Genomic DNA, 16238 nt, shown 5'->3' with positions numbered 1-16238 from the left:
TAACAACTTAAGCTAGAAACTAGAACTAACATTTGCTTTCAGATTGAATGTCATACAAACCATATAGAATGGGCAGAATTATTGTTAAGATAACTATTCATCCAGGTTATATCTGAAATACACTCACTACGAAAGTCAACTTCCAAAGAAACTTTATTTTTTTACAACGGAAAACTCAAGACTGAAAGAAGCAGCAACCTTTCCATATACATGGACATGGTTTTGAACAAGGAAAGCATGTTGGATATGATAACTTCCCTCCTGAATTCGGAATTATAATAACTTTTAGGATTCAAAATGAATGAAGTAAATTTGTTGAAAGAAACATTATAATCTTTAAGGATAGTCAAACTGCAATCAAATCTCTGAAAGGTATGTACACTAAAACAATAATAGTTCATAAACACCGGGGATTGAAGAGGCAATTGTGTAGCTGATAAATTGTCTCCATACCCCATTTTAACATACGACTACTTCTTCGGAATCCCGGAATGTATGCATACATTTCATACTTTCATCTGAGAATGTTTCAATTCAATGTCTTTAAAGCTCTTTACATTGGGAAGTCATTGGATCCACTATATTAAATCTCCCTAAAAATTTGGGTGTCCAACAACCCAAATCATTTCGATAGATCGTCTGTCATTTTAGTTGGGCTACCAAGTGAACGTAAAAATTCTATATAACAGGTTTATTAGGAACAACGTGGTAAAAGTCACTGTTTACTTTGTTGAACTAGATTCCGAGTGGCCTGTTGACCAAAAAACTAGTACTGACCTAGTAAAAACTGTCATTACTAGGTAAATGGTTGCAATTGCAAGTCATTATCATGTTTTTATTTGGGACAGCTGATTTAAGACTGACCCGAGTTGTTATAGATGGGATCTCATCAAACGAGTTCAAGATTAAATCAGGGGTACCGCAAGGCTCCTTTCTTTCTCATACCTTATTTTTTATCTTTAAAAATGAACTTCTTTGTCAAACTTAAAACTCCATCTACTATCTTGCGGATGACAGCAATATATTCATTCAATTATAGGCCAATCATTCTAGAGATTGAGGAAATGAGGCGCAATATGAATCGCTTAATCACGACTTGATAAAAATCTCTGAATGGGGTCGTGTTAACAGAGTCAATTTTAACGCCCGCAAGACTTAATGTTGTTCTTTAACACATAAATGCTTGACAGATATTACTTTTCTATCTATATATAAATGGGTGGTGTAAATATTAAGGAAACGGAAACTCTTGATGTTCTGGGCATGAAAATTCAGTGTCGAAAAAAACATTCAATTGTCTCGATTTTTCGTTACGGTGTAAGACATATTTCACTCCATCTGATCTTCCATCCATCTAATACACCACTTATATCCGACCGAAAATGGAATACAACCCTTATATATGGGCCGGAGCTTAGAAGTCTTTTTTGGAGCTACTCGACCGCGTACAGGAGAGGGCGAAGTTAGGGCATCAAACTCTATTGATTCACTGGATCACCGTCACAACTTGGAGTGTATTTCACTGTTATATCGATACTACAATGGAATGTGTTCCTTTGAAATCAGAGAAATTGTTCCCGATTCAAGAACACACTCATTTGTGGTAGATTGGCTAGTGGACCGCATAACACACTATAGGGAAAATTCATTATGCAGCCGTACTGTTCGCATGTGAAATAAACTTCCTGCAGCGGTATTCCCTGCCAAATTTAAATTTAAATCAAATATCCACAAACATTACTCCCTCTATCCTCCTCCCTACAACCTATTTTCCTAAGGCCAACACAATGCTTCGCATAAGTAGGGTTTATAACCTGAGTGCTGATCCAATTAAAAAAAAATTGGATCAAGAAAAGTAGGAATCTTTTGATAACATCTTAAGTATATAGCTCTTCCATATTTTCTGTTTGAAATGGCAACAATTCTTGGATCGCCTAAATTCCTATACACACAGAAAAAAGATTGATTGGAAATCGGCTACTATGATAAATATTTAGTTAAATTAATTAAAATTCTATTGCTGTTATTAAAAATCTGTAAAATTAACAAATTTTCTATATTCAGTACTAAAAAACCATAATTATAATCGAATGGTGGTTTTAACAATTTCCATATCAATAATTTGAACTGAATTGTATCGGTTATTGAATTTTTTCGTAAATTCAGTAAATGAGGCCGATTTTAATTTAGAATTGAATCGTCAGAACATCAAATATTAGTCGTTGCAACCGAAAAATAGTAGAGAGTAAAAAATATTGAGCACTGCAACCAATTATCAATGGAAACATTATTTAAAATTGAATGATGATTAGAGGAACCAAATTCGATGTTCACAACCAATAAGTTGGTGATTTTAGTTGACGTTTATAAAAATATATAAAATAAAATGAATTTATATTTAATATGTTTTTTATCTTCTAATATATTTGTGTTATTTTAGTTGTTGGACAGGATGAAAAGCAAAATTTCCGACACATAAACATCAAATTTTCATCATCAACCATCAACTTATATATCTATATAAGTTTTGTAAGTTTATTCATTCATATTTTATTGTAAATATTTTAAATAAAATTAAATATATTTTAAAATACACAAAATCCACAAATTTGTTTTCAATAAATAATATTTCAGTTGCAAATACCAATAATTTCAAACCATATTACCGAATAAATAACAAAAATAGTTATGTACACCATATATTCAGTTATAGTAACCGAATTTTTCAATAATTACAATCGAATTTTGGTATAGTTGTGAGAACCGACTGAATTCGATTGGAAACAAATTCGGTTATCACAACGAATCTGTTTTCTCTGTGTATCAGGTACTACAAGTGCCTTAGAAATAGTCACTTGTAATTTGCTACACAATGATGTTTCCATGGGTCTTTGGACACTCTTTATCTCTATTACTGCTACTTCTATTTACCGATATTGTGTCCTAAAAACTTCTAATTTAAGCTGAAGCGTACCGCTTCAATACTCTTATTATCTATTCAGATATGTTATGATCCAGTCTGTTTAACTAACCGATGGTGCAATTATGTTCCATTAAAACTTTAAACTACTATAAGCACCTAATAATGAAAGTCATATACCAGGATATCAATTATTTTTAATTTTATTCTCTCTGTTCTCTACAGGTGGTTTTTGTTTTTTGTTTTCTTTGTAAAGAAAATATGCAAAGCGCATATTGGTAAAAGTTGCTTAGACCTATTTCCTTAAGCGCTATGTATGTTGAGAAAATAAATATGGTAATCAGAGTGTTTGACTTTTGCAAAAAAATAACAAAAATCCCTCAAAAGTGAAAAAAAACTTTATTGACGACGATTGACAGCAATTCAATATAAAACGAAATTGATTGATTTATTACATAAAACCAAACATGACAACTCATGATGTGAAATGTTTGAAAAGTAAAGAAAACTAAACTGCAGTTTTCCTCATCCTAACTCTCAGGTTGAATACAATAATAAAATGAAAAATTGAAAAAAAAAGTTTTGAATATTATAATTTCTGCATTCAATAACGATGATATTCATAGTTATAATGTCTCGTCAAAAAAACCACACGCATATACGGAACTTTAAAATCAATATATGAAATATATTTTCTCATATATATGAAGTGAATGAATGATGAGAAGAGATAGATTATGATGATTATGATGATGTGGGCAAATAACTTGAAAATATCAAATAACTATTTTTACTATGATTATGCAAAAAAATTAGAGAAAACTGAAAAAATGTTTAAACTTAAATTGAGAAAAAAAAAATATTTCAAAGTAACGCATTGTAGTTGTAAATTAAAAATTATACAATTCAGAAAAACTATTAGAGTTTTAGCTAGACATAAGGACGGACAGTTTTTATTTACATTTTGGCTATTAGGAGTTTAACCCAACAGCCTTAAACTAATATATATATATATATATATTATAATAATATATATATATATATAATATATATATATAATATATATAATATAATATATATATATATATTATATATATATATATATATATTAATATATATATATATATATATATAATATATATATGTCGAATAGTAAATTATGTTTATTTTTTGTAATAAAAGAAAATTAATGTGAAATTAAATATATAAATAAAATTTATTTAGTAAAAATTACCACCACAGATAATGAACGACATAATAAATTTATTTTATTTATTATTATTGTTATTATGTGCAAGTACTGTGAAGGACAAAACAAACATTACAATGGAATATTTTGTTAACTTTTTTGTAAGTTGTAATAGTTGTAATAAATGTTAGTTTTTAATAAAAAACAAGTAAGAGTTCTATGTATATTCTGCTCCGCCGAATCTTAAAAACCCTTCACAACGGTATATTACCAAAAAGTCCTCTTTAACATCACTTACTTCAGGTTCAACATGTTTAATTTCATATTTCTAGATTCAATATTATAAAAAATAAAAAAGAGTACCTTTTAAAAAACGAAAAAGTACCCAAAACTTCCCTTTTATGGGTTCTCACCTAATTCAGACTCTACGTATCCAATTCAAAAACAAAAAAGTACCAAAAAGTTCTTACGAAATTCCGACTCTACATACTTAATTTCATGTTTTTAGGTTCAATATTACAAAAAATTCCAAAAGTACCTTTGCAGAACGAAAAAGTACCAAAAAATCTTCATTGAGTTGTTCTCATTTAATCCGGGTTCAAAAAGTACTCTTTGAAAAACGAAAAAGTACCAAAAAGTTCTCTTTTAAGGGTTCTCACCTAATTCAGACTATAAATACTTAATTTCATATTTCAAGGTTAAATATTAGAAAAAATTAAAAAGTACCTTTTAAAAACAAAAAAAAGTACCAAAAAGTTAAATTTTACTGGTTCTCACATAATTCCGACTCTACATAATTTCGTGTTTCTAGGTTCAATATTATCGAAAGTTCAAAAAGTACATTTTATAGAACGAAAAAGTGCCAAAAAATTCCCTTTAATGTGTTTTTGTCTAATCCGTGCTCTACATACTTAATTTCATATTTCAAAGTTCATCATTAAAGAAAACTAAAAAAGTACTTTTTGAAAAACAAAAAAGTACCAAAAAAGTTCCCTTTTATGTTCTCTTAATGCCAGGAAATTTCAAAAATTTCTAGAGGAAATAACTTCAACAAATTTAGATTCCAAGAAACACGCCTAGGCTACTACCGGGCTTATCACATTTTGAGAGTAAATACGAATCAAGCCAATTATTAGGGATACCCTGTTTTGAAATTTCCATTTAAGTAATACAAAATCTACTTTCCTGTAAATATTATTGGAGTACATGGTCCCTTTAGTAGTCCTACGTAATGCAGGCTTGGATAATGTTTATTTGTTTAAATATAACATGCCTCATAGCCTGCATAACATGGAATCATGTTGTGGATCAAATAATTCCATAATTTAAACGAGTTTTTGGATTACTCCTCTGTAATTCATGGATGGTAGTCATCATGCATTACAGAGGAGTAGTTTTTTTATTTCCAATTATTTGGATTAGTTTTGGACCAGTCCTAGTACTTTGAGAAGTATTCTTTACACTTGTGTATGTGGGCGGAGTAGTCTCAATTTTTTCCGGGTATTGAATACAGTAGTGGTCTGCATGGATCATAGCAAATAATAACGGCAAGGGCAAGGTTTGTACTAAGTATATGGCGGTAAAAAAATGATCCCCCTTTTTCATTAGCCGTCTAGGTACTTGGTTTTTGGTATCGATTTGACTAGTTAATTTGGGATAAAGTATTCGAGGTATCTTACAAGGTCTTTCGGTTTAAATACATGTGGTTCTTAATTACTCTACACTGTCTTTAATTCAATGAATAAAAGTCTGGGGTTCAGAAACGTAGTTTTTTTTGGAGGAATCCAATTTACAATTTCTGGAATAACATTGCTCTGCAAATCCCAGCAATAATAGAGAAAATATTCTAATGTTTTACTGTTCTACATCTTAAGTTTGTTTTTTAAGTGCCTACTCTCTCGCTTACAAAGGAGACACCGTGGCGAAAGACTTAGAAAGAATTAGAGCCAACCAGGTAATGAAAATCACTGTATTTTTATCTACAATAAAGTTTTGTCGAACTGCTGCTTCTCTTTAGGATCTTTCAAATCCTTTATTTGCGAGCAGTTTGGATTTCTCTATAACATTGCTTTACTCTTCCAGTATTCGGACGGATACCCCCTCAACTGTCTTCTGTTTGTGTTTTTTCTAATGAACAGATTAACCCTGAACCTCTAGCTGGGATTAGTGTCTCACAATTCCCGACAATATATGTCTATAGTAAACAAGTTGTTCTTCATCAGATTATCAAATGCCCGAACTATTTTTGGGACTGAAATAAACGGGATTTTAATATTGAGATTTTGAATATTAACTTCTAGTGAAACAGTCTGGCGTTTTATGAGACTTTCGGCTAGAACATAATAAGTTCAGGTGGTAATAATTTTGATACTGTTTTGAATTCGTCTTTTACTTTTACGTGTTTGATCTTGATATATGTATATCCGTTAACATGGTTATTGTAGTAGTTGTTCAAGCAAATAAGAATCTGAACAACATCTCTTTTATGAGACCGCCTCGATATACACTCCCCAGGGCATGTTATCTAGAAGAAGTTCCTCCATTTTGTTTGCTACTAATTCCGGGGTAAGAGGGTTAGGTGACGAGACTATAAACTGGAGCTATTAAGTATACTCGGCCTTTCTGGTAATGATTTCACGTTGAATCGAAGAGACATAATCTGGTACCACAGGAACTAGTAGAAGAGAGTTTTGAAACATCAAGATTTTGGTATTAAATGCATTCAGTTGCTATCGCGAGTATTCACAGAAGTTTAAGGTTAAAGTTTACCATCGACTTCTCCGTTCAAGAGTTGGTTTATAAGGATTTCTTTTCAGGGCAGCCAAATGAAAATACTCTGAAGTTATCGAACTCAAAATCGTTGCCCGAATTGAAGCCAAGAGTCGTTACTTTCCTGGAAAATTACCTTCAATAATATTTTTCGAAGGCAAACTATTGACATGTGGTTTGTGGCCATTACCTCTTTCATATGACTGTCTTGACCTACTATAGAGCATACTGAGATATCTAGACTGTCCAAATATGTTATCATGTCCGAAACCTGTCGAGCCAATAACCAATTCAAATATCTGTGGCGATAAGGTAATGCTTTGTATTTGATGGAACCAAAAGGGTTATATCTGTTATAAGTTGCTAAAATCGTTCCAGAACATCAGAGGAAAGGGAATCCATTGGTTTGAAGCAACCATTGGTCAAAACAAAAAAACATCATTACAACTCATGACATATTGCTAAAAACTATTTAGAAATACGTGATTGGGAATTTTTGCCTCGACATTCATAAAGTACCTACAGACCTTTTACGTTCAACTAGCATTTGTTCGATCGATGCAGAATGCTTTCTCTGTGTGGTTCGCTTCACTTCAGAACAAAGTAATTGAAATTGCCTTAATTCGTTTTGGGCCTTTAAAGATGAGCAGTTCTTATGGCGCAAAAACCATAAACCTTGTACAAATGTTTCCAATTAACAAAACATTTATCCATCACTGTATTTCCAGCATAAAGGTTTCAATAAAATCAAAACAAAAAATATCATAAAATGCACTGCCAGATATAACATTTTAAAGCCTTTTATTCATTCCACCACTAATGATTGTAACTCTCCAACTTTGCACATGATGTTGGCATTCGAAGTCGTCGATGTTGTCGTTGACTCCATCACTTCTTTCAAATGGAGCGAGTGAGTGAGTCTAGTATATGTGTGGCATAAATCACTTGCTTTAAGGAAATCAAAATTAAAGTAGATACCACCACCACCAGCAGCAGCCAAGACAAGCCAAGCCATATGGAGGTAAGTAGGAAAAGTAGTAGTTTGACATCGTCTATGATGACGATAAAATTGTCAGTATTATTATCTGCGGTTTTCTTAATTTTCCTTCCATTTCAGTTGGTTTTTTTCTTTCTATATGCAAAAAACCACCATGAACTATATATATAGTGCGTTTGAATATGTAACTGGACCAATATAGATAAACCTACAATTCTATGAAAATATATTTGCATTATAAAGTGTGACATTACGAAGTCTATAATGAAGTTTGATTAAGTTTGAGATGGAAAATAGATGTTTAATATGAACTATATGTAAGGGATCACATATGGTGAATTTTATTTGAAATTAATTTAAACGATCGAAAAATTCCATTCTTTCCCCCTTCTCCAAAAAAAACATGTAAATTTTGTTAAAGCAAAATCAAATAAATTTGTAATTATTTCAACCATAAACAACAAAAAAAAAATACGTTGTTAAAATAAAATAAATTTTTTAATTATAACCCTTTTCCGCAAAAAAAAAATATATTTTATTTCAAAATGTGAATCAGAGAATTTGTTATTATTGTTCTTTATTAAGAATTTATGATGTTACGCTTCATGGCAAAAAAGTTATTTTTTTTGTAAAACGTATAAAAACACTTTGATGGACAAATGGCCGGAATTCTAAAACAACAAATTACATAAAATTATTCGAGCATTAAATGTTATTTTTGACGTTCTGTCTATCCTCAATATGATCGATCATTCGATTGATCGTAAGTGTATTATTGACATTTAGCAAAAGTGTAATTTTTCTATAGAAAAATAAACACTTTGAACATTTATTTATGTTTTTTTTTGTTGTGTTAAAAGTAATCACTCGTAAAACTTACCTTTTTATGAGAAGCAATGTGTTGTGTATGATTTTCATCACCTGTAAGAAAAGAGAGAAGAAAAACAATAAGTAATTTATTAACATTTTGTGGGAACGACAATAGTGATCTGTCTGGATTGAATACAAATTATGTAAATTGCCATTTTTAAAGGAACTACAAATGCTACTACTTTTGATTTCTAATCTAATATAAAGTCTGGTCTACAGTCTAGCCCACAGTCCAATTTATAGTATAAGGAGTGAGATCGAAAAATTCTTAACACACGTTTTTCATTACATTTTTCAACCAAAGTATTATTTGATTTTTTTTTGATCAAGTTACCTTTGAAAAACATGTCAGTTATTATGTGTAATGTCAATTATATTAATTTTTTTGTTAATCTGATTAAAATGAGTGACCAGAAAAAAGTGCGTACTGAAATTATTAAATATTTTCAACTAAACCCAACTTGGTCTTACAAAAAGTTGGCCAAGCATACAAAGGTCTGCCGTCAAACTGTTTCCAATGTTATTAAACAGTACCGGGAAAACTTGTCAGTTGATAGAAAACCTGGTTCAGGTAGAAGGAATGGTCCACATGATGTTTCTAAAGCCAAAAAATAGAACGCATTTTCAAAAGAGCTCCCAACACATCCGGTAGGAAAGCAGCTCGGTTAGCTCAGTGCTCGGAATATTTGGTACGAAAAGTTAAAGCTAATGCAGGTTTAAAAATATACAAGGCTCAAAAAGTTCCTGACAGGAACGCTGCTAAAAATTTAGAGGAAATTGAAGTCAAGTTTTATAAAAAAATATTCTTGCTGCATAATGGATGACGAAACGTATGTTCTGGCAGATTTTTCGCAACTTCCAGGCAAAAGTTTTATGTTGCTGATGCTCGAGGGAATGTTGAAGAAAAGTTTAGGACCCAAAAGCAGACAAAATTTCCCAGAAAGTTCTTGGTATGGCAAGCAATATGCAGTTGCGGCAAAAGAAGCCAATCATTTGTTACAACGGGCTCTATAAATACCGAAATTTACATCAAGGAATGTTTACAAAAAAGGCTGCTTCCATTCAAAAGACTTTATAATGTGTCCACTTATTTTTGGCCTGACTTGGCATCCTGTCACTATGGTAAACAAGTCCATGTGTGGTACAAGAATAATAATGTGGTATTTGTACCAAGAGAGGCAAATCCTCCAAACTGCCCGGAGCTAAGGCCAGTGGAGAGATATTGGGCTCTTGTTAAAAGAGAATTGAAGAGTACAAAAAAGGTGTCCAAAAGTGTGGTAGATTTTAAACGGAGATGGACTACATGTTCGAACAAAGTGACAGAAAGCACTATAAAAACGTTAATGGAAGGGTTTCCGAAAAGGGTTCAAAATTTCATCACTATTGATTAAAACTATAAAAATATTTTTTTTTGTAAATTGTAATAATAATATGAATCAAATAAAAAAAAATAAAGCTGTAAGTTTAGTGGTTTCTTTTTTATAAACATATATGTATGTTAAGAATTTTTCGATCTCACTCCTTAGTCTGCAATTCAGTTATAGTCTAGTTTTTAGTCTTATCTATCTATCTATCTATCTATCTATCTATCTATCTATCTATCTATCTATCTATCTATCTATCTATCTATCTATCTATCTATCTATCTATCTATCTATCTAAACAAAAAGATCTCTGTTGATTGAATGGAGGATGTATGGATACAGCAAGGGCTTTGGACCATTACATAGCAATCTATGAAAGAAATCGTTCAATATTTAAAAACTCAATATCCTGGAATTTTCCAATTAGTGTTCCTACAGAAAGTAATATCTGCAATTGTATTACACCAAAGATATACGGTTCTACTCGGTTCGAAAGGCGGACATTAACAGAGAGACCATTTCAAATTATCTCTGTTCAATTTTATATAATTTTCTCTGTAAACACGAGTGTTCAAAATCAAACTCAACTATTAAGTCAAAGAAGACTTCTCGACCTAGTCGGAGTGGAATCACTTCAAGGGTTTGATTGGTTATTGTTGTAACAGTTTGACTATGGCGAATTATTCTTTCCTGGGGAACAAACTTTCGGTTGATACAGCTGTGGCGGGGTTGAAAATCTTTCGGCGAGTATAATTTAGATAGGAACTGGTTTGAGTCGTCATACTTATCGTTCTATTATTACAAACGTATGTATGGGATTGTCTTGTTCAACAATCATTGGGTCGAACGGATTTGCATTTAGTCAAGTTAACTCCATGCCTTTCCTCTATTGCAAGTGCATTTGTTCTTTCATTACACATTATCGCCGAGTTTAAAATCGACCACATATAGCAAAATGTTTTCCGAGTACTGCCAACGAATATTATGAACAAAACTAGTGATTGGGCTACGATATGCAGAATGCAAAATGGAAATTTACTGTAGATCTTTTTAAGACGGTCTGTATGTAGAAATGGTGCAATGATATCACGAATCCTCACTCTAAAGACTTTTTTCATAATACAGCCTAAATAACTCATTAGACCTTTCTTTAACTGGATAAACTTATACCGACTTAAGTCTGGTGAAGAATCTTGGAAGTAATGATCTTCTGGAAATAACATTTCTCATTAACACTGATTGAAAAAATTGTTAGGAATTACGTTCGGTAAACTGAGTTTCTGAAAACTGAACAATTTGTTTGTTTATGAAAATAAGCGCTCGTGTTTATGAAAATAAACGATCGTGGTACTTATTCTGAGTGGACACTGGATTATGAACACATCGAATGTAGAGAATGTGGAGAGGACAGTGAAACTCTGAAGCAATTTCTTTGCCACTTTGTCAGGCATTCGTAGAAGTTAGATCCAAGAATCTTGGAAGTGATGTTCGTCCGGAAATAACATTTCTCACTAACACTGATTGAAAAATTTGCTGGAATTAAGTAAGGAAAACTGAGTTTCTGAAAACTGAAAAATTTTTTGTTGTTCATGAAAATGAGCGTACAACCTAGCTTAACCATATTGTAATACCAAATAAATTTCATTTCATTTAAAGGCAATAACTTCTAACATTCCTTCATTTCAATTCCCAAATGACATCACAATGATAAATATTAAAAAAAAATATGTATATAAATTCCTAAAATACAAATCAGCAATATTCATGAACAAAATAACAATTTAAGAATAAACAAATATCCACAAATGCCATTTGAATATTAAATTTGCGTTTTAAAGAGACCATAAATTAATTAGTAAAAAATGACCGTTAAATGTCAATTAGTTCAAAAAGTAACTAATAAAAATGAATTTGTTTGTTCAAACTCATAAAAAAATTTAAATTAAATAAAAAAAATCAACAAACGGTCACCACATGTTCTTTCAACAAAGTTTGTTTGAAAGAACAACACACAGTGGGGTAGAATCGATTTTTTTTGGAAATAAATCTGGCATTTTTAAACGGCTGATCCGATCGGGATAAAATTTGGCGTGAGCATAGCCAAGGAGTATTCGAGTTTAAGTTTTGAAGATGAACCCTTCAAATGCCCCAGGGACGGCGCTGTGGCGGCTCAAAGTAGGGTACCTTAGACATGTAAAATTTTTAAACTCGTGCTCCTTAGCTACGCTCACGCAAATTTTATCCCGATCGGATAAGACGTTTAGAAATGCCAGATTTATTACCAAAAAATTTCGATTCTGCCCCACTGTGCAATATAATTTTAAGAAATTCTTAAAAAAGCAGCTGCTAATGTTAGAAAATCTTGTTGAAAAAAGGGAAATTTAAAATATAAGTTTAAAATACTCATACAACAGACTCTGTGGGATCTGTCAGAATTTCTATGGAAATTAAAGAGAAATAAAAAAGACATTTAAATTTAACTAATCTGTGGCGCTGGTTTATAATGAACTCATAAATTGAGCACATGTTCATTCATAATTTTTTTTTTTAAATTTTTTTCAGTTGAAAAATATTTTTAAGCTGCGCTTGGTGGATTTTAGAGTGTTTTTTTTTTCATCAAAATAATTATGTTTTGAAATTAAACATTATAGAATAAATAACAAAACTAAAAACTGAAACTGAAAATTATATGTTTATAATTACACCATATGAATTTATCTTGGTAAAACTTAAAATATCAACCTCTAACACTTCCATTAGGTTACACACATACACACATACATTCGAAATTGTTAATTGCAGTCATTAAAACAAGACTACATAAACACCAAACAACCAACAACAATAGAAATTTTCAAAAAAATAAAGCGTTAAAAGTCAAAACTAGAAAATAGAAATGAAAGCATGCAGTCAGATCGTAAGACCGACAGTTAGCAGAGCTGAACATAAAATTACATATACACAACGACAGACAGATGGACGCACAGACATTGAGTCTATCAACAAATATAAAACAGATTTACTCTCTTATATATGTAGGTTTAACTATTATTTTTTTTCAATTCGTAGTATTAAAATGTCAGTAAGATCAACAGCAGTCTTCTGTTGCCAGAAGATCGTTTGTAGTACTATATTTACAACAGTTATAGCTAAAAGATTAGATACGTTGTGTTAAAGCTTAAATAACACATTTAATATGCTCCAATTATTTAAAGTTTTCTGTTAATAGTTGAAATAAAAGAAAACTTCAAAAGTTTTATATAACAAAAATGGTGTAGTTTTAATATGGGGAATAAATCTGTTAATAGGTCACAATTAACAAGATTTTAACAAATGTTAAGATCATAACAAAGGTTGTGACAGAACAGAACTGAAACTAAACTAGAACTGAACTAGAACTGAACTAGAACTGAACTAGAACTGAACTAGAACTGAACTAGAACTGAACTAGAACTGAACTAGAACTGAACTAGAACTGAACTAGAACTGAACTAGAACTGAACTAGAACTGAACTAGAACTGAACTAGAACTGAACTAGAACTGAACTAGAACAGAACTAGAACTGAACTAGAATTGAACTAGAACTGCACTAGAACTGAACTAGAACTGCACTAGAAATGAACTAGAACTAAACTACAAGTGAAGTAGAACTGAACCAGAACTGAAATAGAACTTACCTAAAACTGAACTAGAACTGAACTAGAAGTGAACTAGAACTGAACTAAACTAGAACTAAACAAGAACTGTACTAGAACTAAACCAGAACTAAACTAGAACTAAACTAGAACTGAACTAGAACTGAATTAGAACTGAACTAGAACCGAACTAGAACTAAACAAGAACTGAACAAGAACTGAACTAGAACAGAACTAGAACTAAACTAGAACTAAACTAGAACTGAACTAGAACTGAACAAGACTGAACAAGAACTGAACTAGAACTGAACTAAAACTGAACTAGAACTGAGCTAGAACTGAACTAGAACTGAACTAGAAATGAACTAGAACTGATATAGAACTAAACTACAAGTGAAATAGAACTGAACCAGAACTGAAATAGAACTAAACTACAAGTGAAGTAGAACTGAACCAGAACTGAAATAGAACTGAACTAGAACTGAACTAGAACTGAACTAGAACTGAACTAGAACTGAACTAGAACTGAACTAGAACTGAACTAGAACTGAACTAGAACTGAACTAGAACTGAACTAGAACTGAACTAGAACTGAACTAGAACTGAACTAGAACTGAACTAGAACTGAACTAGAACTGAACTAGAACTGAACTAGAACTGAACTAGTACTGAACTAGAACTGAACTAGAACTAGTACTGAACAAGAACTGAACTAAAACTGGACTAGAACTGAATTAGAACAGAACTAGAACTGAACTAGAACTGAACTAAACTAGAACTAAACTAGAACTGAACTAGAACTGAACTAGACCTGAACTAGCACTAAACTAGAACTGAACTAGAACTGAACAAGAAATGAACTAGAACTGAACTAAGAGCGGTACTACTTATACATCTAGTCATGCGGGAATCCTCGACTATTGCTTGAAATCTGTAAAGTGAATATGATACTTCGACATTCCGTCAAACTTGGCTAAGTGGTGGTATTGAAGTCGTAATAAATCTGGCTAAGTACGGTGCTGTTGTCGTGCAAGAGCATCTCTAAGAAGAGTGAGTAAATGTTGGAAATGTATGCGTCACCGTCAAAAATGACAAGCTCCCCATATAATCTAACATCGATTTCCGATACAGTGCAATATTTTTCCAAATTAAGATATTTCACTTCCACTTTCAAACCATGACTATGAAAACATAAACTTTAGCGTTAAAAACTATGTAATTAAGTGTTACAAGCCCAATAACTATAAAATAGTACATTTACAATAAAATGTATAAATAATATACCAAATGTCAGTTTATCCGACACTCAAACTTGCACTAACAACTCACATCAAATCTAATACACATTACAATAACTATAACTGACAAGTTTCGGTATAAATAGTTAACCGCACGGTATAGTAAAATAAAGAGAGAAAATAATAAAATTTATGATTACAAATCTATGAAAAGAAAAGCGTTTCGATTACATACGCTCGTTCATTCGCAACATTTACTACAACTACACCCAACGCCAGCACAACAGTTTACCTTGTGTATTGTCCGCCGGTATTTTTTCAGTTTTCATTTCCGTTATTATTGCAAATTTCAAATATAATTTCATACAATGTTTCATTTTTTATTAAATTTTTATTTTATGCTATTTTATTTTATTTGTAATTTTCTTAATAGTGAAAAAGTTAATTATTGCATGTACATTTTAATTTTATTTCAATTCATTTTATTTAATTTCATTAAAATTTAACTGTTAAATGTTGCACTCTTTTCGTTATGTTGGCTGTTTTAATAGGGGTCTTAATGAAAATTCATAAACTTGCCCCGTTAGTTTGAGGTATTTCTTCTCGTTTTTAATTATAATAAATTGTTATCGATTAAATTGAAAGCCATTAAATTTTAACTGTTTTAATTTAAGACACATACATTGTTAGGTTAGCAACCAGTGTCGACAATGTAGCACTTTTAAGGAATTTGATTAGAAAATACTTATAAAAACTGTTTAATTTTTAGAGGATTTTCACTAGAACTAGAACTGAACTAGAACTGAACTAGAACTAAACTAGAACTAAACTAGAACTGAACTAGAACTGAACTAGAACTGAACTAGAACTGAACTAGAACTGAACTAGAACTGAACTAGAACTGAACTAGAACTGAACTAGAACTGAACTAGAACTGAACTAGAACTGAACTAGAACTGAACTAGAACTGAACTAGAACTGAACTAGAACTGAACTAGAACTGAACTAGAACTGAACTAGAACTGAACTAGAACTGAACTAGAACTGAACTAGAACTGAACTAGAACTGAACTAGAACTGAACTAGAACAGTACTAGAACAGAACTAGAACAGAATTAGAACAGAATTAGAACAGGACTAGAACAGGACTAGAACAGGACTAGAACAGAACTAGAACAGAACTAGAACTGAACTAGAACTGAACTAGAACTGAACTAGAACTGAACTAGAACTGAACTAGAACTGAACTAGAACT

The 16238-nt window shown here is 31.4% G+C and overlaps 1 protein-coding gene across 1 annotated transcript in view; it reads right to left on the bottom strand.

Moving 5' to 3' along the window:
- Positions 1 to 16238, bottom strand: part of LOC111680065 (protein spire) — a 133199-nt gene that overhangs the window by 67474 nt on the left and 49487 nt on the right. Inside the window, exon 3 of the mRNA XM_046949289.1 lies at positions 8756 to 8796. Coding sequence (XP_046805245.1) covers positions 8756 to 8796 — 41 coding nt within the window. The remainder of the gene's footprint in view (positions 1 to 8755; positions 8797 to 16238) is intronic.

This window comes from Lucilia cuprina, chromosome 2, assembly GCF_022045245.1.
Source record: "Lucilia cuprina isolate Lc7/37 chromosome 2, ASM2204524v1, whole genome shotgun sequence".
Lineage (NCBI taxonomy): Eukaryota > Metazoa > Arthropoda > Insecta > Diptera > Calliphoridae > Lucilia > Lucilia cuprina.
Note: the sequence above shows the minus strand (reverse complement) of the source record. Positions and strands in the feature narration are given on the sequence as shown.